Source organism: Pyrgilauda ruficollis, unplaced genomic scaffold (genome assembly GCF_017590135.1).
Source record: "Pyrgilauda ruficollis isolate IOZ18807 unplaced genomic scaffold, ASM1759013v1 scaffold19, whole genome shotgun sequence".
NCBI classification, from domain to species: domain Eukaryota; kingdom Metazoa; phylum Chordata; class Aves; order Passeriformes; family Passeridae; genus Pyrgilauda; species Pyrgilauda ruficollis.
Genome location: NW_024518095.1, coordinates 5165639 through 5192842, shown reverse-complemented (window position 1 = coordinate 5192842; position 27204 = coordinate 5165639). Strand labels below are relative to the sequence as shown.

General features: G+C 39.8%; 1 protein-coding gene across 5 annotated transcripts in view; it reads left to right on the top strand.

Annotated features, from left to right (window-relative positions):
- The first annotated feature begins 387 nt into the window (after positions 1-387).
- The window catches only part of GRIP1 (glutamate receptor interacting protein 1), a 210344-nt gene continuing 183527 nt past the window's right edge, over positions 388-27204 (top strand). For all 5 annotated transcript variants that reach the window (XM_041465593.1, XM_041465592.1, XM_041465595.1 and 2 more), the window contains exon 1: positions 388-520. In XM_041465593.1, coding sequence (XP_041321527.1) covers positions 388-520 — 133 coding nt within the window. The remainder of the gene's footprint in view (positions 521-27204) is intronic.

Here is a 27204-nt window from a genome sequence, read left to right as displayed (position 1 = left end):
TAGGGAGCTCTCAGTGCTGGGCTTCCCCTTGCTGACAAGCAGATCTCTTCAACTTTGTCCTCTGCTGCTTAATAACAGCTTGAAATGCTGAAATTCTCCTTTTGCTTCAATGCTTTCCTCCTTTATTTATTTTCAGGTTGAAATATTCCAGTCAGTGATAAAGTGTGTCTGTGTGTGTGTGTCCCTTTTTTTAAAAAAAAAAAAAGGGGAAAACAATATGCTTCCTAGTCACAGCTGAGATAAGGGAGGGGTTGTTTAATGGTAGCGGAGCGGCTGGTGGGAGCTGCAGCTCTGCTCCGGCGCTTGTGGTTGATTCATGCTGGGACAGCTCTTTGTGAAGCACAGGGCGACGGGGGCTGCCGGCTGGGGCTGTGAGTGAGGAAGGACATGGAGCGCTTCTTGGGCTTTGTCAAGCAGATAAGAAGATCGAGAAGAAGAAAAGGCAAAAAGTACCGGCCAGAGGAGGATTACCACGAGGGCTATGAGGATGTCTATTATTATGCCTCAGAACATTTTCGAAGTAAGTGTTTTGCATAACCTCATTTTCCTTTGGCTGTGATAAATGTTATGTTCTTAAGATGTTTAAACTCCAAAAATGCAAGCAATATTCCTCCCTTGCTAGAACGTGAGCCTCATGTGTGTATTAAAGTCAGTTCCTGTGAGAGCTCTTTCTGGCTCTGCTGCCGATGAACAATACAAAGCATCTGAAGTGGCACAGAAGCTCTCAAAGTAAAGAGGGTCTGTTTGCAGACCCTGGTGAGATTTCAGATGCAGTTAATCCAGTCTGACTGCTGGAAACCTTTTGTTAAAACACTGTGTTGAGGAGCGAGTAAGGTGGCGGTAGCCCTTGTAGAGTGCCTTTGGAAGGCTGTGCGGATATTTTTAAAGCACTACAGAGGCAGCAAGCACTCATTTGTAAGTTGAAGTTGATGAATAATGTTTGCTATTGAGGGAGAGTCAGTTTACTAAGCCTCTGCCATGACCTGGTCTTTCCAGTAGTGAGTAAATTGAGTGGGCTGGTTCCTCACTGCAGGTCCAAGACCACTGCTGGTGAATTAAGTGGGGATTTTTTTTGCTGGCACTCACGTGGTGGCACTCAGCAGCTCTGCCAAAACCAAAATAAACCACCCGCTCAGAAATCCCTGTGCAAACTGTATGCTGGACCCTGCACCTTCTTAGAGTTTGTCCACTGTGCCTGTCAGGTTTCAGAGCTGCTGGTCTGCCGTGGTATTCTGGAGAAGAGGATGTGCCCAGAGGTGCCCACAGGGAGGGTGGGAAGGAGGGAAGCCACATGCAGCGCCTGCCTTGGGTCATGTGTGGCACTGTCAGGGCAAGGTGTTGGCAGTGTGAAAATAATTCAGCCATGAGCAGAAATTGCCTGTTTCTGCTGTTTTGGCCACTGGTTTGGGACCTTTGCAGTGAAGCTGTGCCTTGTTCAGCTGCTGAAGTTTGATGCACTTTTTTTTGTTGTTCTTTACCATGTGAGTGACTGTCAGTATCTTTTTTCTTCATTTCCACTTTGCTGAAATAAATCATAAGAACCTTACATTTGTTTTAAGATAGCATGATAAATGTGATTGTACCTTAAAGCACCAGAGAACTGTTATCTTGTGGAAAATTGGGGAGCAAGAGTTGTTCTTATTGGCTTTCTCCCTGTGCACCATGCTTGCCTATCTTCCTAAAGTGTAGCATGCTTGGTTGTTTACAGGGCTTCTTCTTGATACAATTTTTTTCCATTTTTAAGAAAACTTATCGTGCTGATAATTCTAAACTATATAACTTATCTATGTTGTTAAGAGGGAGTTCTTGCAAGAAAAAGACCTATTTGGGAGGCAATGCGGTTATAATGGGTAACATAGTGACATGAACTCTGCTACACAAAATCTACTACACAAGAACTAAAAATTTTAAATCTGTTTTGCCCTGAAGAATTTGAAAGTGATATATGTTAGTGAAAGCACGTGACTTCTCCTTGCTTTAATATGTAAATCAAAAGAACATGTCAAAGCCATATATCAAAATATTTCCCTAACTGATTCTTGTTGTTGAAGGTCCTTTAAAGAAGAAAGCAAAGCCCCTCCAAAAACTGTCAAATGTAATAAGGATTTCTTGACTGATGATTAATAAATTATTAACTCTTAATGTATGGCACTAAGATTGAGCTAAATATCTAATAGATTTTTCCTTTTACTGTACTTAGAAAATAGAAGAATAGTATATACTTCAGATTGTGGAGGTCATAAGTATTTCAGACTGGATGAAATGTGTGTCAGATTTTGAAGTGATGTTTACAACAGTGTTCAAGTACTCAGATTGAATTGAACTCAAAATAGCACACATCCCTATGGAGCTGGATGCACAAGGAGTTAGCTACTTCTCACAGTTACTTAAACCAAACAGTCACAGGAGATTTGAGCCATGCAGTCTTTATAGAGATGCCATCTCAAGCACAATTCCTCCTCAAGTGCTTTTGTCTGGTCTTTCCATGTGCTTTATGTGTCAGTGTTTTGGTTGGTGTGGTAGTTACTTAAAGCAATGTGCAAAATCTGAAAAGATGCTGCTGGTGCTACTACAAATGCACTCATCAAATTGAATGTCATGTGTTTGGGACAATGAAATGTTTCATATTTAATTTAATTATGGTCTGGTGTTACCCTGTTTACAGTACAAATTTAGAGTAATTGCAGTGCTTTTAATAGCCATTCCTTCTGCAGTCATTTACTTAGAAGAAATGTGTGCTTGCAGGAAGGATTGTATTTATTGTTACGATTTTTAGAATATCAGAGCTAATGAACTCAAATGCCTATTTGAGTTCATTCAATGCCTATTGTTCATTCAGCTGAATGGAGATTAAGCTTTTTTAGATTTAGTTTCCTTTCTCTATGTTGTTAGGCATCCCTTCTCCATCATCATTTATGAGTTATATATCCAATTAGCCAGTACATTTGAAGATTGTCTGAGACGATCACTTTATGAGCTTGTTACTCTCTCTCTTCTTCCCCCATTTGTAATATGGCTTAGAGTGTTGTACAGGAAGGCAGAATTAATGGAAACATGCAGAAACTGCATTAGAATAACCGCAGGATCAAACAAAGACAACAAAGTTAAAAACAGAATAGGCCTCTGGGAATCACAGGAAAAAGGTGACTTTAGTTTGTCCTCAGCCCAGCTGTGCCTGGATACTGGGATATTGTCGCTCCCACTGTTTGGTATACTGTCTTTACTCCTCCAAAGCTGTGCCATGGAACACCATATTAGCTGTCATACTGGAGCACAGCTGGATGACGGGAACATGCAATGCTGCCTAAAGCTCCCTGAGTAAAAAAAGACACCCCAGCTCCTGAAGCAGATGTGTTTTTTCTTGGATGTTTCATCCACTTGTGTTCAGTTAATGGATAACCTTACTTTGACATGCAGCACTAGTTCTCCTATATTTCTGAACTTTCTGTGCTATGTAATGCTAGAAAAACCAAAGTGATAATTTTGGTACACAAGCACATATCGACATCAGTAGTGCAGGCATCATACTCATTTCAGTGAGACTTTGCAGTGAGAACATAATGGGTGATGAAATTGCTACCCAGCCCACTCAGACAAGTTGGTGCTTATTTTATAAAACACTTTAAAAAGCATCATACTTATCTTGAGCAGCATTACAGCACTGCCATTCAACCTGTTCCTTATAACAAAGCTTCGTGTGAAAAAGGCCCTTGTTATGTTATTGCAAAGACTGTTTGCAAACCATCAGGAACACTGCGTAGCAGAACTTGCTGGAATGCTCCCAGAAATTACATAAATCCAATTGCTGAAGTTAGGGTGTTGTGCCAAGACCTTTGAGTTTCTGCCTAGTCTTGAGTGGGAGTGTGATTTTGGGACCCAGCCCAACTTGGTCACCTCTGACCAAAACAAACACTTTTTCCCACACCCTAAAATAATTTCAGCACTAAGTCTTTATTTTCAAAATACTTGGAAGGATTTGGGTATCTTTTTGGAACTTCACAGGTTTCATGAAACATGCAGGTCTAGAGCATGAATGCATCTTTTTAAATTTTGCCTTATTTATGGTACTTCTGGTGTCTGTCATCCATCTCCTCAAAGATCTTTTTTTTCTCATTGGTGGTTCTTCTTCTTATGATGATGTTCTCCTCAACATGGTTCACAGCATAGTCTGTTGGCATAAAGATTTTACATTCTGTGTAGCTACAGTAATGATCACAAAAAGCAATGTCTGAAGAATTCTGCTAGTAAGTACACACTAACCTGAAAGCTCCCATGATTTTAGCCTTGACCTTAAAATGTTCCATTTAGTCACCAGGGTCCAATAAATAACTTTCTTCTATCCTTTGTCAAGGCCTTGTATATGTTGTGTAACAAGAGCGTTGATATGTTAGACAAAGTAATCTGCCGTAGTCTGTATCTGCAGTGAAGTCATGTATCATTTCCCTCTCTGATGCCCTTTATTAATTATTTCACAATTCTGGTTTAGAATCATCTGGTTCCTCAGTTTAGGACCATCAACCTCTTCAAATTGGTTCTCTAAATACATATGGTGGTCTCCCCAGTGATTTGCCCTTCTTCCTCCCTGTGTCATCACTGGAAAGTGAAGGGAAGGTATGTGACTCCTAGCCTAGCAAATAAGGTAAAAAAGGAAAAACTGAAGGTTTTCTATGACTCAGAATTGAAAATGTCCTCTATGTTGATTGAAATCTGGGAATTATTAAAATTAAAATTGTATGTATGATACACTTCTCAGGATGGTGTCAGCAGAAAAACTGCACTTGGGCGTTATTCACAACAACAACTCAATGTTATGGTTTAGAAACTCTTGCACCTTAGCTGCCAAAATGTTAGGAATAAATGTCTTTGCATTTCATACCCAGGGTAGTTTTGAAGCTGTATTAAATACATAAGACAAAACACCAAAGGGAGTGACATGCCAATGGTTTCTTAATGATGTGGTCAGTAGCAACATCACTCTTGTCAAGATTTTATCCATTTTGTAAATTGGTAAAAATAGTTCTTGTTTGCAGCAATCTCATGGATTTGATTGGGGTTGTAGAAGAGTTAATGATTTTATGAGTCATGTGGTGACAAGGTAATTGAGTATCTCTTGCTCAAGCTGTAGAGATGTTAATTGATCCTGAGGATGAGGAATGCAGGACAACTGCTTTTTATTTTACAATTTTTGTGCGTTGCTAGTTTGCAATTAACTGGATGTGCATGTGTGGGGAGTTGTTCTTCACCTGTCACAGATCTTGTCATGTCAGTATGGTAAAATCTCAGCTTTCCTAGAAACTAAAGTATTTGTTGAAGCCTACAAGAAAAGGAGGCTTGGTAACCTGAGTAGAGGATATTGCAGGCTTTGAAAACACTATGAAAATAATATTTAAAAGAAATAACTAAAATTTATTTAAGCTTTTTATTTCCTTCATCTTAATAACTGTTTTATGGTTGTTGCAATCTGGAGATTTTCATTAATGGACCACAGGTCTTGAGTATTTTTGTTTTCCACTCTTTTCCTGATATCTGGATAGCCCCAATGCCTCCAGTTCATCATGGGTGTGATGCCCATGTCCAGACAGACTCTGTCGTCACAGGGCTACCACCCCGTGTCAGTTTGCAAGCCAGCCACGGTGATAAAGGAAGCTGCTGTGTTTGAGCTTTATTGCTGAGGCAGGCGGTGTCAACTTCCCCATTCAGGGTTTTCTGAATGAAACAAAAGCGGTAGCAAGTGATGTTGGCTCTGCTTCCACTGCTAAGACTTCCCATGTGGCAATAGCAATATTTTCCATTTTGGATAAAATTCGCACAGTCGTTAGATAAGGGTCTACCCACATGCTATTTCTCTTGCTTTTTCATCAGCACACATAGGTGTTAAAATTGTTAAAAAACTGTTGGGTTTTTTTTAAGCAATTGGTCATTGCATCTAGTGCAGTTTTATGTTTCATGACATCCATCCTCTTGCAGAGAATCGCTTGACTTCTGATGAGGTATGTGTGTGTTTTGGAGATGATCCCATTTATCTACCATCCTGTTCATTGTGGTTGCTAGTGAAAATGTTCTTTCCAGTGGAGCCTAAGTGGAGGAGAAGAATTACATACTATGCTCATTTTGTAGACAAGCAGACTAGTAGGAGTAGGTAAAAAAAGAAGACTGTTAGCAGCTCTTCAGCCTCCCGTGAAATTGTTTATGTTTTCTAAGCACATAAGAAATATGCATATATTAAAATCTTATTTTGCCCCTTTTATGGTTTAATGTAAGTCTTGGGATGAGGCTTGTGTTTGTAGATGTTTAGTCTATTGTATAGTAGCTTTAGCTGCATTATGTTGTTTATATAATTAAAATATAATAAATTGGTGTTGTTCCTTGTGCTGCAGTAGCTACACAGTCTGTTGGTGTGGCACCTAGACTGAGGCTGTGGGGTTCCCTGCAGGACGGGAGCAATACATCTCTTCTTGCCGAGCGAGTGTGTGCTGGTTTTGGTGAAACATTTTCAGTATTTGTGAAACAGGCCACAAAAGTCTAATTTTGTTTTTTCCTTAAAACTGGCTGTCGTGCAACAGCAAGTCTTAAGTTTGTTAGTAATAGGATTGCTTTTTAAAATGACCCTTTGTGGCTCTTCTACAAGTGACCATTAGGCTCCTGGGGCAGCACAGAGCATGGATAGTAAAACACTGCTTTGGAGTTACTTCAGGGAAAACAGCTTATTTATTTGAAGGCACTGAAATAATGAGACCTGAGTTATATAATTCTTTGCATGAAGTGGAAACACTTCTCCCTGCTAGCAATTACGAGCATGCAATTTCTGTGCCACTTTTCTTTCATTTACTTTCTAGTCCTATTCTTTACTGAATAACTAAAGATTCTGATTTTCCCTGCTCAAGGAATGTACTCCTTCTAGGTCTTCCTCTTCTTACAGTGGCTGCTGGTATAAGGTTGTACTTCAGTGTTTTAGAGAATTTGGCATCCTTTGTATTTTAGTGTGTCTAGAATATAGGATGTTCACATTCAGACAAAAAGATTCAGAGAGATCTGGGCTTCCTGTTTCCTGAAATGATGTGTAAGTCCTTGGTTTTAATCATGGCTTTGTCAGTTTACATCATGAGCATGTAGTGATGTGATTATTTTTTCCCCTTGGATATTGCAAAGTGAATGAAATACCAGGTTTTATGAACTAAGATTAAAGAGAGAGGTAGAAGCAACTATTGAGGTGTCAGTTTTAATATCGGCTTTCAGTTCCAATGGAAGACTTGAAACAATTAGTGGAATGAAGAAAGAAACAATATAAGTCCCCTGCTGAGGAGATTATAAACATTTATTGAATGACTGCTGTGTTTTGTTAGCAGGGCGTGACAGGAGCTGTCATTAATCATCATCATGAATATAAACACACCTGTTTACCGTAGTTATTACTTCTGTAAGACAAATGTGGTGGTACTCATCATGTGTACAGAAATTATTGGGCAATTTTGTGTAGTGTTTTTCAGCAGGAGTTGTGCTGTTGACTGGGTACTGGGGCTGACGATGACCACACTGCTGCTAACCCAGGCACCTTAAAGCTACTGATTTTTTTCAGAGGGTTTTCTAGTTAACCTCTGAAACCCAGGAAATGATACACAAATCAGCATTTTGAGGGCTCATAGTTCAGATTTAAAAAGCAGCAGAACTAAGGGTGCCTCCAGGACCTTCATTTGGCCTCTCATTAAAGAGTCCTTAATGAAGGACCTGCTCACTTTTGCTGTAGCGCTGGTGTGACAGAGGCTGCACCAAATCCTGTCAGGGCTCATCCCTCGTTTTCCTCACTTGAGAGCGTGAACTTGCAGATGTCTGGCACCAGTTGCTGTAGCCAAGGGAGGTTTGGTTTGCATATACAGAAATTACATAAGCCTCAGTAGTCTAAAATTCCAGCCATAAGGCATCTCAGGCCTCAGCCTTTCAATTCTTGCGTACCTTGATGATAATCTCCCTGTACTTTGATTCTCTGCCTATGAGGTGGGGTTAATGATACCTCTCCTTCACAGATATGATGTGGAAATAAACCAGTGTTTGCTAAGCTAGCAAATGCTACAGTGATGAGCAGCACAGAAGAACTTGGGGAGAAATGAATGTCTGTCCAGAGAGAAGGGCTTGAATAGAGAGTGAGAATTAAGGTATGGAATTACACTTTGAGCAGTGAGGGGAAAGCAAGGTCTGAAACAATTCATCAGGTAGTTAAAATAATTTCTTTTGGGCATTAAATGAAATGAGGTCTCATGCAAGAAGTAGATCAGGTAATTAAAAATTGTGTTGTAATTCATATGCAAAAGGAGGTCAAGTTGAGAAATTCTTAAATTTGGAACTTGCAGTTTGCTTTTTTAATGGTTTGTGTGTGTGTGCACATGCATGCAGTAGAGAACATGGAGCCAACAGTTCCTTGGGGTTTAGCATGCCATGGAAACTGCATAACAACATGTTATGTATGTAATATTTGCTATAAATGAACAAAAATCTCCTTGAAGTTAAGATGCAGAAGTAAATTTTGATGAGTGGCCATAGGATCTGATCAGATGTGTATCACTTCAGTGCATTCTGTAGTAACAGTCCCTGTGCTGACACTTTGAGGGAACACTGTGGGCAGCTGTGGGACAGAGGAGGGAGGAACCAGACTGATTTTTTGGCTGTCTCTGGGCACTTTGAACAGATGATAAGAGACACTTGAGGTGACTTATCTTTGGAAAGATTACCATGGGAAGAGCCAAACTTTGGAAAGCAGAAAGGAGAAAAGAGATTGAAGACAGCTCTGGGGGAAATACTGTTTGAATGAAACTGTGAAAAAGAAAGTGAAATTAAAAGTACACAGTAACGATGTGAAGTATTAACTCAGTAAATTGTTTTCAAGTCTGTTTGCAAATGCTTCCTCTGGGTGTGTTTAACAAGCTCTGTGGCTGCTCAGGTCTATTTTATTTTGATAACGTTGTCACTCTCCCAGAAGGGTAAAACTCCTCACTTAACAATGCACTCTGTCAGCTGGTAGCATCTCTATTAAAAGAGAAGAGAAAGTATTCACAATGTATTACAAGTAAATGCAGTAAAAAATGAATGGTGTGCAAACATATATTAAAAACAGAGACATATATACTTTTTGCCCTTGCTTTCTGTAGGTTGGAGTAGGAAGTACTTTAAAGCCCTGATGACCTCCTACCTGCACCCCATTTTTAGGAGCCCAGTTAAGTTGTGTGGTCATCAGGGGATGAGCCACAGCAGTAGCTGCAGGCTGCGGTGCCAGCTATATTAGCGCCAAGTGCGTGGAAATCAGAGGGGATGTTTGCCACACTGTCTGATAGGGACGCTGGATCTGACAGCCCAGTTTAGGGAAAATGAGAAAATGCTTGTGAAGGAAAGTTGGGAGAGAGCCTGGATCTGTGGCAGAGCACTGCCAGCAGCAGCAGCAGTGCTCAGGTCAGTTGTCAGTAAATCTAAATACGTCTGGTGGCATTTACAGTTTGGAAGGCAGGAACGCGGATTTTCCATTGCGTGGTGGTAGAATGTCACGTGGCTTGTCATGAAAATGCTACGCTGCCTTTCATTGCTAAAAGGAGACCAGAATGAATTCTGAAGTGAAAAAATCAAAGCTGTTCAGGCTGGTGGTTATAGCTGCCCATCAGTAATTAAATAGAGTGCAGCGTGGTGGTGAAACTCTGAAATCCCCATGAATTTAATGACATTTTGATTGTCTCTGAAATGGTCCCTCTGTAACTTGACCCATATTTCACCTGGGCTTCACAGATTTGCAGAGGAGTTACATAGGCATCCCCAGCACTTCTAAATCTGTTGGCATTCACTTCTGCCATATCCTGGCAGGAAAAAAGAGAGAAGTCTTCTGAAGCTTAAGTTAATTATGATTTACCTATGATTTTCTTGGTTTACACTAAACATCTCACAAAAGTAGAAGTGTATTTATGAATGTGGTAGGTCTTGAAAACAATCAGCTGTTCTCCCAGTTGTTATGTGTGTGTTAGCTGGCTTCTTCAGGCAGGGAATACCCAGCCCTGTGCTACAGGAGAGCAGGGAGGGTGAGGTTTGTCTGCTGGAAGAGCACAACCATCCCTTTAAAATGCTGCCACTCCCAAGCATATCACAAGGGATGGAGAATGCACTGAACAATTTTGTTTTGTAACTGGTACTTGATTTATGTGCTGCAAATCAGTGTTCATGTTTTGTTCTTGGGTGGGTAGAAAATAGTGCTTCTTTCTAGTTTATTTTGCGTTTTTTGGTATCTTTTTTTTTTTCTTCACTACTCCTTTGAACTCAAGCTCTTATAATAATATGAAAGGCTGTGGATTTTATAGGGCAGATTGTGTCATGCAAATTGTTTCCACAGACTGAGCAAAACTGTTGAAGGCTGTTCTAGTTACAGCCTGGAGTTTGTGGTCCTTTGTCTTGTGCAGATAATTGAGCTTTTTAAAGCCACATGTCCATTCACAATAGGTTGTTTTCTTCCTTTTAGATAGTGAAAGAAGTTTATTAGCTGTTGGTTTAAGTATCTTACAAAAATGTTGCTCATGGCATAATTATTAAGGAGGTTACATCAGTGTGAGTAGAGGAGCAGGCCAAGGTAACACAGCATGGATGAAAGTAGGTTTAATATATGGAAACTGCTCAAATCTTCTTTCTCACAAAATTGCAAATAAGACAGCTTTTTAAATTCTGTGAAAGCAGTTGATTGGAATTAATTCTTACACGGATTTAATATGATGGCATTCCATGCACTAGTAAAATGTTGATGGATTTTCAGATAAGGAAAATGTGATTTTGGTGAGTGAGCTCTTATTTTGTGATAAAATTTCTTTTAAGTCTTGATGACTTGGTAAGTATGTCTTATATGATTAATAAATGGATGGTTAATAGCATCAGCTTTATGCCTTAGTTTTATGTAAACTACAACCAGCTGATAGGGACATATAGAAATAAGGAGAAAAATGAAACTTGATTTTGAGTAACCTACAGAAAGTGATTAATAACCACTTATGATCACTTCTGCTCATTTTATCTATTCTCTAAATAGTTAAAATTGTTCTTGAAATTACTGGTAATATTTTCTTGGTCACAAGTTAAATGCACTGCAAAATTACGGTGAAAAAAGACTCTAAGAAACAAGCAATATTTAAAAATCTGTAATAGTTCAAGAGGTGAATTTTCCTGAGTTTTTCACTTGATTATTTTACTGTTAGAAAATGATCAGTGCTTCCCAGAAGATCACTGAATGGTTTATTTGTCTATAAGCTTCTAAACTCAGCTTGTGGAATCTGGAAAATTTGTTCAGTTTTGAAGTCCAGTCTAATATAGTAACAAGGGCCATGGTGTGGAGATAAGGGTTAGGTGATCATTTCTAAATGAGAGCACACACTTACTGGCATTAGATACAGCCCACTGTGTACTACTGTGATGACTTTTTTTTTTTTTTTTTTTTTAATCCTCCCCCAACCCCCTTTCTCTCTGCTGATGCATATAGTTCTTTAATTCTTCAGCTGGGCCCTGGGCAATTGGGTGACCCTGTTTTCTTAAATTTTTTTTCCCCAAAGTGGCTATGTATTTTCTGAATTACATACATGGAACTTCTTTCTCCTCGTGTATCCTGAAGTCCTTTAAAGTACTTGAAAAATAAAGTTAATGGCACACAGTACCTCCTGTATTTGGAGTCTAATAAGGGTTTTTCTTGCAGTTTTGTCATAAAAATCAAATCATTGTTGCAAAGGGGACAAAGCCAACTCATGCCATCTGCAGTCATTAAAACCCTCAGGCAAGGAAGGCTTTCTGGTCATATTCAGACAGGAAAGGGTGTATTCAGAGGTGTGTGTCTTACTAATGCAAAATGGAAAATGCTTGCTCGTGATCTACAGTACATGGTTTACTTTAAAAAAGCATAAGTTCCTTGTATTCTGGCTGGCAGCTGCTCTTTCTGCTTGCTTATTTATTTGAACAGACTAGTGTATGCTGTTCAGCAAGCCAGGGGACAGTCAGTTGTTAAATGTGACAGCACAGTCTAGAGCTCAAGATGCGTGTGTCCTGCCTTTAGGCTTGACCCAGGGCTGCTAGGGATGCCTTAACTTAAGGCTAGGTCAAAAAAATGTAAATAGGAAGCTGTCTGGGAAAGAAGCAGAGGAAGTGAAGTTCAAATGGCCTTTGCATTTGCAAATTCAGCTGTTTTAGTCAGAGGTTCTGGTCTTGAGTTTTAATGTGTTTTCCTGTGCATCTTAAAATGCATGGGGAGATTTATTTGTTTATTTATAGCTGCTGCATGGAAAACAAAGCTCGCAAAAATCTGTTTGCAGTAATTGCACCGTTTCTGCTTGGTGTTTATTTTATCAAGCAGATTTGCAGAGCTAACAATGGGAGTTTTTTTTAGGTTTTGTATTGTCTCAGCTGTGCCTTGCTGTAGGCAACCAGAGACTTGGTCCTGCAAGTGCCAGGCATGTAACTCCAGTACTGTGAGTCGTCCCATCGGTACAGGTTCAATATAAGTCTGTAGTTGGCAGCCTGAAAGAAAGTGCTGTGTGTGGATAGAACAAAATAGTAATTCTAGTGGTTTCTTCCCAGTGTTTGTTGTCTGTATTGTGTTTCTATACTCTGTACCTATTTCTGACAGAGATAAAACATCTTTTAACTGAGAGATCGGTATCTCTGTATTGTTTCCTCTAAGAGATTTTGTAAGCATGGTGGTTCTATTTCATTTTGGTTCTCAAGGAAATTGCTCAGACTTCAAAAACAAAGACAGTTGATTAGTTCTGCATTATTTCATTCCAGTGCATTATTTCAACCCTGTTCATTAAAGCTGAAGAGGAAAACCTGGTTCTGAAGGACCACTGTTGATAGGAACCACTGGCCTGGAGCACAGAATTCAATAATCATTGATTAATACACTTTATTGCTGATTTCTTTTATTTGGAAAAGCCAATTATTCTTGCCAATATCTTTTATACATGAGCCTTCACTTAGAATTTAAAAATGTAACCTATAATAATATTAACATTTTAAACTGTATAATGCTTGCTGGAGGGCAGGAGGTGGGGAAAGAAAGAAAAGAAAGACAAGAAGTGAGACTTATTTGATGCTGACCCTAAAATGCTGTTCTACTGGAGCAAAACCTGAAGTAGATAGATGTACTGTAGTAAATATTAGATGTGTTAAATTGCCCGCCAAGTGCAGTGATTTTTTTATTTATTTCATTTTTACTCACTCTGGATGAAAAATGAGTTTATATGGAGTTTTATAGAAGATATGACTGCTGCTCTTTACTGTGTGAAAGCCAATTGCTGTTACAGAATCAAAGCAAATGAATGTGTGCACCCTTTGGTAGGAAGGCTATTGGGGATGCTGTAGTTGTAGACTGATTTTTGGACAGGAGCTAAGCACGTCTGTATGTGCACATAGAAGATGCACGGGGGCTGGATTAAGTGACAGCCTGAGGTTCTTTGGTAGGGTATGAAAGATGGGAAATGTCAGAAGATGAGCTGTGTGTTTATATTGATCTCTTTACTTAGAGCAGCTCAGTGTTGTTTCTTCAGATGTGTGGAAAGAAGGACCTGAAGAACTTCCAGCAAAGCAACTTCAGAGGTGCAGTCACTGTAGAATAAATCATTTACGTCTGTAACTTAGGGTTGCAGCAGGAGAACGAATGTACAAAGCTTTGGTGTCTGCAATTAGACCTTAAGTCTAATGCAGAACTGAGTGACTGCCCTTGCTGTATGAGTCCTGTTGGTGTCCATGGGGCAGAGGGCAACAGGCATGGGCATTCCTTCTTCTGAGCTTCTCATGGGAGAGCAGCAATTAGGGGAAAAAACCCTTGATGCTGAAATTTTAACTCAGATCTCTAACTCAGGTATTTCAACTCAGTTATGTCTCTCTGTGTGTGTGTGTATGTTTCAGGAATCATGACTTTTGATTTCTGAATGACTTTTTCAATTTTCTGTACTTATTTCAAGATCAGCATGTACAAAATCCCCTTATGCTGCTCCCTAAGTGTAGATAAGCCTGCATTTCTACTCAGAGAGCCTGTTTGAATTGTGGAGGGGGGAAAAATTGGCAATCTCTCTAACAGCAAAGTTCCTGTATCCTCAAGAGTTCAAACATCTTCAAAACCACTTCAAACATATTTGGGTATTTATCTGTAAATTATTTTCTTGGCTCTGTATTTTTCCATAGGATATGAGGAAGTAAGTATTTATTTGACACAAAGACCTTTTTTGTATTGAGTATGCTGGGGACACCTCCCTCCCAGGCTTGTCTGCAGGCTGCCTGGCTCCCTGAGGATGATACTTCCATGCTGCTCAGGATCTGATGGACAGCGCTTGGCATGTGAGAACATCAGCAGTTTCTTTTATTAATATTTTCTATTTTTTGCTGATGAATTGTGTCTTAAATCTTAGCCTGTCACTTATTGAAGAATGATTGAAATTTAGGAGAAACTTTGTGGGGTTTTTTTTTGGTTTTGTTTTGTTTTTGTTTTCTGGGTTTTTGGGTTTTTTTTTTTTTTTTTTTTTTTTTTTTTTTTTTTGGGTTTTTTGTTTTTTTTTTTTTTTTTTGGTCATCTTTCTTTTTACTTTACTGGTAGTCTATGTAGTTCAGTTTCAGGTGGGAGCAGAGGTGCTGGGTGAGGAGGTGCCAGAGACAGGACAGTGTTCATCTCCATTTCATTAAGGTTGGAAAAGACCTCTAAGATAATCAAGTCCAACTGTTAACCTAACACTGCCAAGCTCACCACTGAACCATGACCCCAAGGGCCACATCTAGATGGTTTTCCAAAAACTTCCAGGGATGGTGCTTTCACCACTTCCTTGGGCAGATTGTTCCAATGCTTCACAATGTCAGTGAAGAAACATACTCTGATATGTAATTTAAATGTTGCCCATGCTCATATCTGCTCCGTAGCAGGCAAAAGTACATTTTTCCAAGACGTATCTCTAGCACCAAGTCTGGCCTCAGTCCACCTTCTTCTTGGGTACATCCTACACAGTCCTACTGAAGACAAAATAGTGTGTGATTTCTATGGAAGCTTCAGTTTATCTTGACATGGTGATGACTGTTAAGGCTAAGAACAGTTTTGTCTCAATAGGATTTTATTAAATGTGCAAATGGAAACAAATAGATGGGCTTCTTTCCTTGCGCCTGTGTATTTTTTTTTCTGTACAGAACAGTGCGTGTCAATCTCAAGATTGGGAGTCTGTTCTGGGAAAAGGGTTTGTGACTTTTGGATAACCTTTAACTCTAGGAGCCATTCAGAGATGCAGAGTTAGAAAATTATTTTTAAATGTCAGCCTGTCTGCAACTTGTTTATCAAGTATTCTAAGACTAAAGCTGCCATAAAATATTTCATCAGTGTTTCTGTATTGTAAAAGTTGTTTTTACTAAGCAACCTATGGGACCACCACTCTTGTAAAGTACTGAAGACTTGTTTTCACTTCCTCACTTTATTTAATTTGAAACTAGTCTCAAAAAATGTGAGGGAATGTGATTTATTTCTACAACAAGTAATCTGAGTGGCCCACATACACCCTCAAGCAAGACTGATGAGTGTTATAAATGAAATACCATGTTTAGAGCAGTGGTGTATCAGACAGGAACAGTATCCAGTAGAAGGCCAGAGATTCCTTTTATGTCTCAGCCACATCCTCTGTTTGTCTATTAAGGGACTATGTGGGACCTGCTGTGTTTTTTTTTTTTAGCTTTAAACGCTGCTGGAGGCCCAGATTCACGAGCCCTGGCGTTAAGCTGGTCTGTCACTGTTCAGGTCAGGAGGGTACGTGGGCTTGTGGGGCTTCCTGGCGCTGCTCATGAGGTGCTGGCTGGAGGCTGCATCCCAGCCCCAGTTGTCCCTCATCACCTCTCCTGAAAGCCCTCTTCGTAGGTGAACACCACTGATGCAGCAGCTCCTGGTTTTAGCTGTTTCTGGGCCAAATCAGATCCCACACTTACTCACCTAACTGATACTTTTCTGCAAAGCATTTAAAGCATTTAAAGGAAAAATAAAGTCTTTCTGAAAACAATGAGGAAGAAAACAAAGAATAGTTAATTCTTCTTGTCAGCAAGATGTATTTACTCTTTGCTTCCAGTCATAAAATGCTTGTAGTGGTGAATTTTTGCTTGTCTAATTAATACTGGCTAGATATTGACTATGTGTATAATTTTTTTTTTTTTCAAAGACACCTATTGAATTAAGGGAAATAAAAATACTTTGCAATTATTAAACTTTCGCCTTAGCTGTTTTTGGTGTTTTGATGTACAGCCTTTTCCTCTACTGACTGATTACCTAACCTGAATATTTTATTTTCCTCTGCATGTATTTGATACCAAGTAAAAATTCTTTCTATGTGAGAAATACTTATTAATGTATTTATATGTATATAAAATATAGAAAATGTGTAATATTTGAATTGTCTTTCTGAGCAGTCTTCATGCTTTTGACTTGGAAAATGCCTGGGCATACTGAATGAAATTAAGTGTAGGTTCAGTGATTGCAAAGATACTATTTTTGAAAATTGAATGTCAGGCTATGTAGGGAATACCAAATATATGTAAATCTGTTGAGCAGGGTTGTGGGGAAGCCAGACTGGGGGTGTATAGATTAAGTTAAATTTGTTTAGATGTCTAAAATAATTGTTTCCAAGCAACTAATGCCAATTGTTGAGAGTGAAGTTAATTTGCTAATGGGAACATTGGACCCTTTGAAATGCCATTTCAAGCACCAAGTTCATTTTAGAGATTTAATAATTAATCAAAGCGACTGTATTAAATGTCAGTGACTATATCTATGTGTTGCTGTCATACCTCTCTCTCAACATTAGTTTCCAGGCTCTTAATGATTAACACAGTGAGATCTGTAATGTAGTAGTAATGCTGGTGCTCTGGAAGGCACAGTACCTCTTGAACATTCTTACTGCAAATTTTTCAGCTTGGACTTTGTTACAAGCAGTGGATATAAGGAGTGCTTTTCATGAGTTAACCCACACCCACATCTTGCTTAGAGGTTGCTTTTCTTCTTTTCAGAATTGACCCCAAAGATACAGGGCAGGCTCTTCATCTCCCACTGTCACTCCCCCATGGCTTCCCTGTGCTGCTCTACTGGAATAGCAGATGTTGCAAGGAAGATGCCAGGGTTGCAGAGAGCTGCATTTAGCACAGGGAGCTTGACTCATAGAATTTGTCTTTCTGGTGTATTTCTTGTGTCTAGATGCACATTTTACTATTCATGTGGTCATTCATGGTGTGCTTGTCCTGTGAAGGAGGATTAAAATTATTATTATTATTATTAGAATGTCTCATTTTACACACATGTGCAAGTGTGCATGGATCACTCAAGGCATCAGAAATGGTAATGCAAGAAATTTGCAATAGCAGCTGTATGTGATACAAATAAACTGAAATTGCAACTTGTAGCATGTTTTTCCATGATTGTGTTCATGGAAAAGCAGCAAATCTTTTGCATTAGCAGAGGTCTCTCTGTGGTTGTGTGTTGTTGCTGGTAGTCCTGTACTGCAGTGGATTAGAGTGTGTGGCTGTACACATGCACATATTTGAGATAGCTCAAGAAAAGCCTTCCAGCCTTCTGGGAACAAAGAAATCACTCAGGTCCTAAAAATCCACTTACACGCAGAGCGGTGTACTGTCTAGAGTGGTTTGTAGTGCTCTCTAGAGCAGCTTTGAACCACTGAACACTTCCTCCAGCTCCTTCATAGTGATCCTCTTTTCGAGAGAGGCACGTGCTTGATGCATTATGATAAAGAAGTCATGTCAGTAGTGAATACTTGGGTAATGTAGTTGCCATATAATCATGGCATGCACAGGTCAGAAAGGATTCTGGAACATAAGGTTTGGTTTTTTGGTTTTTTTTTTTGGTTTTGTTTTTCAAAAGCTTGTGGCTCAAGCTGGTGCTTGAGGGAAGGTGTTCTGGGCAGTGGGGATGTTGTGTTGAGGATTTGTGTCATAATAGTCTGAAGAGGGCTACTAGACCTCCCAGTCAGTAGACAGCATTGGTTCCTTGAGGACTCGAGTCACTCAAGGTAAGCTGCCAGGCTGTGTTCTTTTGGTATTTCCCACAGCTTCCCTTGTGAGAGATGACAGTCGAATTGCACAGCTTAAAAAGTCTTGGGGGAAAAAAGGAGAGGCTGAATTTCTAAATGATCAAAATTATCAGAAGACCAGCATCAAAAAAGACATCAGCTTTGAAAAGACATATTATAAGGCAGTAGGATCTGTGGGGGCTATGATTCTTTCAGAGCTGTATTTTTATGTCTCAGAATCTGTATGGTTCTTTAGAGACACCATTGCCCATAATCTAATATTATTAGTGTACAAAAATATTTGCAACATAAACATTGAGGGAAACATGGCCTGAATAGGAGGCCATTGAAGTAAGTAAGCAATATGGCATTTGTTTCTGGAAAGATCGTAGTTAATCCAGGTAGTCAACATCCTAAAGTAATTAAATAATTCTTTTTGCTATACAGCTGCATGCATCCTGTCACTCCATGAGTTTTATTCACAACATTGTTTTCCCAGAGCTTCAAAAAATTGTTAATTAAAACTAATAAAGTTAGAGATTACTTTGTATTTTTTATTAGATGTAAGTCAAATTCAGAGATGTTTTTTGTTCCAGCTGTAACACTGAGCTCCCACCACTTCCCTTTCTGAGGGAGCTGGTGACTGCTCTTCCATTCAATATGTGCTCATCACCTGCTGGTAGATGCAAACAATGCAGGGGGTGATTGTATTGTCAGTGGGCAAGAATTAATAGAGTGCAGTAGAGGCAGTTGTATGCTACAAAACTGTATTGTTTTATCACTGAAACTGTGCTGTCACTGGAGGCTTTGAAAGCATTTTGTGGCTGTGGGAAATGTTTTTCTTCATTTACTGGAAAATGTCTCAACTCCGGATGGAACACTGTACATTAAGAAAGGAAGCAATTAAATGTTGCAATGTGCCTGTTTAAAAGACCTAAAATGGAAATTGCAGGAAAGATGGAATTTCTTCTAAGCCTTACTCTGCTAGAATTTTCGATAATGCAAAGATGCTCAGAATCTTTTTATTTTGCTCTGCTGAAATTTGGCAATAACATCCACGTTTGTAAACATTTTCATGTTTGTACAAGATTGTCAGAGTAGTAAAACAGGGATTAAAATAGTGAATATCATTGTTCTATTTTTCTATTTTCATTCATAACATTTACTTTACGTAGTTTTCTTTTATAACCACTTCATTAGTTGTCATTGTTTTTATCAATCTTTGCTATAAAATTAGGAGAGAGTTCAAAATACTGTGAAAATTGACATGAAAAGGAAGTTCCGTCCGCTACAGCAAATAGAGCAGAGCAGGGTGAGCTTGGGTCTGTTTGCTCTCATTCATGCAGCTGTACCCTGGGTTTCCCCTGAAGTCTGACCCTTTCTTGTTAGTTTTCCTTCTTACATATATACTTGTATAAATTGCATATATCTAGATATTATCCACACGTATTTGTGTAAAATAGGTAAGAAATACAAATACATCAGAAGGCAGCATTTTCCCTTCCTGCCTGTGAGGTGAGGGAGCAGGCAGAGCTGAGGCAGTGCCAGCTGCGTGCCCAGGCCCCAGCCATGCGTTCCACTGGAGCGTGAAGCATCGCCAAGGCATCGCTTGAGCCTTGACTGCCAGGCGTGACAGTCCTTCTGCCCTGAGAACATGTCAGAGTGCCTTGAAAGACTCTAATGTCAGGAAATCCTCTGGGATTAATTTCATTTCCTCAGAGCATTTTTCCTTTCAGTCACCTTCGTCCCTGCTTCCCAAATTTCAGATACAGGAACTGAGAGGGGAGATGAGTCACCAGAGCTGATTAAGCGACAGGAGAGCATCGTATTAACTGATGCTCTAGAAAGAACTTCCTCCCCACAGCACATGGGAGCTGCCCCAGCTCCACGGGATCATGTTCTGCATTTGCCAGGTCAAACTGTGCAGTAAACCTAGAAACCAAAGTAAATTTCCACCCCACTCTCCTTTTCTACTGTGTATAAGAAACCAACAGACACCCTTTTTGTCCTCATCTTCTTGAAAATCTTCCTAAATGTTTACCTGATTTCATTCTAGCCCTGCTGAGTAGAAATTCTAGGAATGGTCCAAATGGGAAAACCCTTCCAGAAGTGGTTGTTCCCTTGTCTTTCTGGAAACATAGCTGCTGCCCAAACTACTTTTATGGGGGAGGAATCTTTGCCTGTCCTCCCAAGTAAGCAGAGTGGAAATGAGATGGATATTTATATACATACAGTGTAGGCATGTAAATATGAAACTAACTTTCAGATCTCTGGACAGCTAAAATTGTTTTCCATGTACTCCCCATGAAGGTTAGAAATTGTGTTTTTGTCTTTGCTCTCAATATTTTGCCTCAGCTGTGTATCCCAGAGCTTGGCTCATAGCAGTCAGTGAATTGTTCTTCAGGTCGGAGAGAGAAGTCTGTTTTAGAGAACCAATTATTGATAAAATACACATGCTTTTAATAATGAAGGTAAGAACAGTAGCACTGAAGTTGTGTGATTGCTTGTGAAAAGGAAATGCATAGTAGAGACTAAAATTCCTCTGTGGCTACAGCCGGAGGATTACTTTCTGGTTTTCCTTTGCTTTTCCCCACACTGTAGTCTTTGGATGCCACAGCTGCTAACACCTTCATTTGCATAGGAATTCCCTCTTGAACATCCTTCTTTCCCTCAGTTTTGTTGTACTTGACCTACTTTTCAGTGTGTTTCCCATCATTAACAAACATCCTCCCTAACTGTCAACCTGTGAAGAGCAGCTAAATGACCATGACCACCTCTCAAGACAGTGCATAGCTGGGTATTGCAGAAAGTGCAACCCAGTAGTTCTTGTGGACTGCAAAGTGCTTCCTAATGAGTTACAGTTGTTTCCTTTAGGCTGTTTTTAACAGCGGCACCCACAAAGGAGCTCACTATAGTTATCTTCAGGTAGAGGAACAGTCCATAAGCTGTGCACTCAGCTCTGCTAATGTTGAAGATGAGTCTGTAAGGGGAAAAGGTGAGAAAATTATCAGCTGAAATGATGGTAACTTTTATTTCTGGGAAGTATTATAAGCCAGTGCTTTGACAAGGTGTTGTAAGAAAAAATTCAAATAACTGTGTACTCCAAATCAAAAGAAATCTTGACATTTTGAGTTGACACTGAGAATCAGAACAAATGGTATTGTCATACACAAATGTCAAAGGATTTTCTATATATATTTTTGAAAGAAACCTACTGTGCATGTGGCTCCCATTGTGGCTGCAAGCCTGTAAACAGGGCTGGGTTCTTTGCCTGGTTGAATCTTACATGGTTAGCAGAGATGAGCTTCTTAATCATAGCATTCATTTAGCATGTTGAAATGAACTTCATACTCTATATGTGGGGCCCAAGCTGTTTGAGCCATGAAATAGTTGGATAGCCAAACGGTAGACTCGTATGTGGTTGAAATCAGGAGATTTTGGAATAGGAGATCCCCAAATGAGAGTCTAATAGATGCTGTGTGTTCCAGGATGCAGTATGTGAGCCTGTGCTTTCCCTATCATCTTCCTGTGATGCTCAGAAATACAGTGCAAGTAATAAGCCTGCTATTGTTGAGAGAAGCTCCTGCAGATTTGCTGTCCATGCACATTAAATTCAAAGACAAAGCTTTTGCAACCCAGTGGAATTTCAGCTCTTAAATTAATCTACTGAAGAAAAATTCCTTAAGGCATCCCTAGAAGTCTTAGCTAAATCCAAGCAAAAAGGAAGATAAGATTATATGTAAACTTCGGGAGATAGTTTGTGTGATGTGACATTTAAGGTGTTTGTCAGAAACAGCATGAAATTATTATTGTGACTGAGAGAGCTGAAGTAAGAAAGTATATAAGCTTTTATCCAGTTGCAGCAGGTCCATATTTAGTCAAAATACTAATTTACCTGTGTTCAGAACTGTGCCTGCAAAGATGGAGCACTGTGGACTTCTACTCTTGGCAATGTCCTACATATATTCTCTTTCTAGTTGTTGGACACAGTGGAGGATGGATTATACTGAAGAAATATGTGTAGCCAGTTGGCAAATGATGAGTTGTGGCAAATTACACTGAAATCTGCAGTGTTTCAAGTGTCATATTAGGGCCAGTCCTAAAAGCATGATCAATTTCTATCTTCCCCAACAATTAAGAGGGTCAGAGTGTTTTGAAGGCCAGAGGATCAGAGATTTTGGTGAGAAAGGGCATAAACTTGTTTTTAAGTGTCTCTGTCCAAAAGCCTGCTCCAGAAAAGCAAAATGTATGTGTTTTGTATTATCTGCCTTGTTCTTTTGGGACATTTGAGCCAAAAGCTGCAAGTGGAGAAAGACCCTCGTTAGGACTCTGCCAGCCATCTCTGTAACTAACTTTTCACAAACATTGTACCAAGAACGTGGCTTGGAAATACATTAAGCTAGAGAAGTCGGTATCAGAAATGGAATTGCCCCCTAACACTGAAATGGTCTGTTTGAAGTGTAGAGCAAACCAATCTTTTTTCCTCATTCCCTCAAGAACAGTTGTTCATAGACAGTGTCTTATTGTAGTGTATTGCCCACAAGACCTAAACACATAACTTAAAAGGGTAAGGTTATTGAATATGGAAAACTGAGGCTGATGGAGAAATAGAAGTATGATTCTGTATATACGAGGCCACTTGTCATATATTGTTGCTTAAAGATGACTGGAAACAGGTAATATCTTCCATCATATCAATAATGTCTTATTTGTGACACAAATTAAAATCTGCTCTCCTGACTTCCACGTAAAGAGGACCAGGAAATTATTAGAACACCTGTTGGTTCAGGTACTAGAACTGCTTTGAATTCCCCAAATTGTTATTTCCAGGTAACACTTGCTGCCTTGTATTCTTTCCTGAGAAGGAAGGCAAGCTACACCTGTCTTTGGTTAAACTTAACTTTTTCTCACCTAGTGCTGAAGAGCTCTTGCAGCCCATTATAGGTATTAGCTATGATTTGATTATGAATAATGAAGATTTACCAGCATCACAAGGGTCCTTAAGACTTGCTAATTCAGTAAACACTCCAGATTAAATACTTTGGGATTAATTTATTTCAAGAGAAATTGCTTAGGCAGTTACAAATTATGATATTCTGGGAGGGTGAGGGGGGGCTGCTCAGCTTTCCATGCGAGAGAGCAGCAGGGATGCATGGTTCAGACAACTGAGAGCTTATGGGCCAGGCAAGTGCACAGACCAGCATAGGTGACATTGTTATGGGTGTTTGCTACAGTCTGCTCCATCAGGAAGAAGCAGTGCATGATGCCTTCAAGCAGCTGGAAGAAGCCTTGTATTTGCAGGAGGTTGGTCCTGGTCCTCAGGAGGCCTTTTTGATATTTATTGAAAGAATAACACAGCAGTGCATAAGTAATCCAGAAGGTTTGTGGAGTGCACTGATGATAGTAACTTCTTAACACATGTGATCAATAAGCTCATGAGCGGAGGTGCTTTCTGTGACCTTACACTTACCAGTGAGAAAGAACTGGGCAGGCATGTGAAGGTTGAGCAGTCTTGGCTGCAGTTTCCATAATAAGGAAGAATTCAGGATCCTGCAAGTAAGGAGCAAGACAATTAGCAGGTTGAAAACGCTGCACCTCATGAGAGCACATTTCTGTGATAGGAGGCCTGCAAGGAGCTCGTGAGGAGGATCCAGGGAGTCACAGGCTGGTTAACCTCACATCAGCCTGTGGGAATGTGATGGAGCAAACAATGAATCCTATGGGCAAGAAGGTGATTTGGAACAGTCTGCATGAGTGTAAGAAGGTGAAATTGTCCCTGACCAACCTTGATAGTTTTCTACAATGAGATGACAGCTGAATGGATGAGCAGAGAACAGTGGATGTTCCTTATCTTGACTTTCTTTTGACACTGTCCTCTGTATCATCCTCACAAACTATTGAAGTATGGACTAGATAAGGGGTCTGTGAGCTGGGCTGAAAAATGACTGAACTGTGAGGCTTAGAGGATTGTAATTGGCACCACCAAGTCCAGCGGGAGGTCAGCCATAGGTGGCATACCCTGCGGTCTGATACTCGCACCACCACTGTTTAACATCTTTAATGACCTGGGTGATGGGACAGAGTGCACCCTCAGCATGTTTGCTGGTGACACAATACTGGGAGGAGTATGGATACAACACATGGTTGTGCTCCATTCAAAGGGACCTTGACAGGCTGGAGAAATGGGCAAACAAGAATCTCGTGAAGTTCAGCAGAGGGAGATGCAAAGTCCTGCATGTGGGGAGGAGTAACCCCATGTACTGTTCTATTCTGGGGTCTGACCAGCTGGAAAGCAGCTTGGTAGAAAAGTGCCTGTGTGTGCTGATGGACACCAGGCTGAGTAGGAGGCAGCAATGTGCCCTGGTGGCCAAGAAGGCCAACAGCCTCCTGGGCTGCATCAGGCACAGCCCTGCCAGCCGGGCGAGGGGGGTGATCCTTCCCCTCTGCCCATCCTGGTGAGACACACCTGGAGTGCCAGATCCAGTCCTGGGCTCCCCAGTGTGAGGGAGATATGAACAGACTGGAGCAGCTCCAGGGAAGGGCCGTGACAGCGCCTGACATTGGGAGGGGAGGTGAGAGCTGGGGCTGTTCCACCTGGGTAAGGGAAAGCTCAGCAGGGTCTTACCAAAGCACGTGATGAGAGTGAGAGAAGAGGATGGCTCTTCTCAGGGTGCCGTCAGGCACCGATGGTGGCAGGGCAAAGGTCAACAGGAACAAATAGGAGAAATTCCAATTGAAAATAAGAAAAATGTCTCACGAGTGTTAAATGAGAGATTGCCACAATAAAATATTAACAAATACACAGTGAGTAGACACCTTAACAGTATTGTATGTACTGCTCTGCCTGTAACAATTTACGGAGTGCCTTGTCAAGGACGAGGAAGTTATTAATCATTGTAAGTAGCAAATTGATCTTGGTTTTACAGACCAACTGAAAATAAATGTTCAGCAGAAAATGAGTTGATTCTTTTTCATTTTGTTGTTTTGCCAATTTCTGCTAAGAACGCTGTCATGATTCTAGCAGTTTGTCAAAAAAGGCATGATTACATCCTAAGTACTGTCAGGAAGAATTTAAAATTCAGCACTCTTGTGAGGGAAGTAAATGAAAGTGCTTCTGTGTGTTGCTGGCAAAAAAAGCATACTAACATTCATCCAGAAATGCTATTTTTAGTCAGGCTGTCTAATAAACTTTACAGATGTAGTTGTTACCCTAATTATTACTTAGCTTTTATTTGTGGTGATTATTCTGGTTTACTATAATCCTTTCTATTAAATGACATATATGTACTTTAGAATTAGAATAGTATATTAATATAGATGGGAAGATTGTAATCTTTATGGGACAGAGGAAATAATTCATAGGTCATATGCAGTAAAATGTAAAGAGGGAAGATTAATGTGCCTCAATACCTACAGACTACTAAAAGGATTGTAGTGATTTCTAATAAGAGATGTAAAGGAAAAAGCAATTCTATAGTCCATATCATAAATGAGACATCTGTCTTTTTTCTACCATCTAGACTACTTAATGCAAACTCTTACTGTGTTATTTATGTAATAAAATCTTTCTGACAGACAGGATGCAGATAACACATTTCTGGATAAAATGTAATATCAGTAAAAGTTAACATTTCTTGATTCTTTATGTATTATATTAAATCTTGTTTTCTTGATGGAATATTTTTAATTACATGCCTTTAGTAAAATTGCTTACAAGCTCTCTGGTGCTTGTCTTCAGTTATATCTTCAGGATATGAAGCTGAGTTAAAAAAGAACAGTAAAATAAATTACTAGTTCAAGTTGTGGCACTTGATCTTGTATTCTGTCCTTGGGAGATAGATGAAATAATGATTATAAAAATGGCAGAGAATGCAATCAGAGAAATACAACCAAAGTATGATTTTATATGCCGAACTCTCATTGACTGAGATTGGGAGGGCATGACTGGTGTGCACTTATTGAATGTGACTGCTCTGTATTTGAATCTTACTGTAACATCAGTGGTTAGAGCATGCAGAAATGCAAATCTTAAGAAGTAACAGAGGGACATAAAAAGTGTGTAGCACATTGTTAGTAAATGCTTCAGAAAGTGGAAACTGGGCATTTATCACAATTTATAACCAGTTTCTGTGTTTTGACTCAGAAAAGCCATTTTCTGAAACAAGAAAAAAGCCTTCGTTGCACATCTGCAATGAAGATCATTGTGGCACAATGGGTAGTTAGAGCTGTAAGCAGCAAGCTATCTGATGGTGCTACCATTTGTCTTCCTAGGGAGTGCAAGCACCTGCTTCTCTACTTTATAATTTCTGTCACTTGAATAGAAAAGGAAGACTTAGCAAGTTTTAAGGGAAAAAGTGGAAAACAAACCCTTTGGTAATCTGGGAGAATAATGTGTGCTTAGCAGCTGGCAATGTCATTTTTGATTTGTATGTAATTATTATTCAGTTTTCGGTGGTGCTTACAATCTTTGCTCCTGATGAGAAGATTCCTTTGTACACATCATTATTATCTCTTCTGACATATGCCTTAGTGACATTAATCCGTGTTTTATTTTCTGCAGTGCTAATAGTGGGCTTGTCTTTCCCTAGCTTTATTATGTTGTCAGGCTTTCTGAAGTTGTCCTCATAGTACAAAGGAAAAGTATAGCATAGGGATATTCTCTAGGGAGAACCAAGTAACACTGAGTGCGGGGGAAGCAGCTCCTCTCATCTTGCCTCCTCATTGCCAGGCTGTGATGTGCTTTCCTAACACTGGTGGGCAGGCAGGCAAAATCAAGTTGTGCAATTGAAAAATACTTAATTAAATGTCTCTAGAAAGGGTGCAGCCATAGAAGCTTTATATTCTTGACAGGAACATTTAAATCCCCTTTGCAGTTTATTCTGGAAACATGAAAGATTGTTGGGGGCAGTTAGAGATTTATTCACTTTTAGCTGGACTGAAATAGCCTCATTACTTTCAGAATGCAAGCTGATAAAATGACTCACTCATTTCAAACCATTCAAATAGTGTTTTTCCAGAGCCTCTGATACTCTTTGCTTTATTACGAGATGCTAATGAGTGTTGTCAGACTGCTGAGGAAACTTTGGGTCCCTGTGCTGTGGCACATCCTGGCTAGTGCAGTGGTGTAGGTGTACTGTTTTCTTCTGTTGTCTTCTTGCTTTCCTGGTTT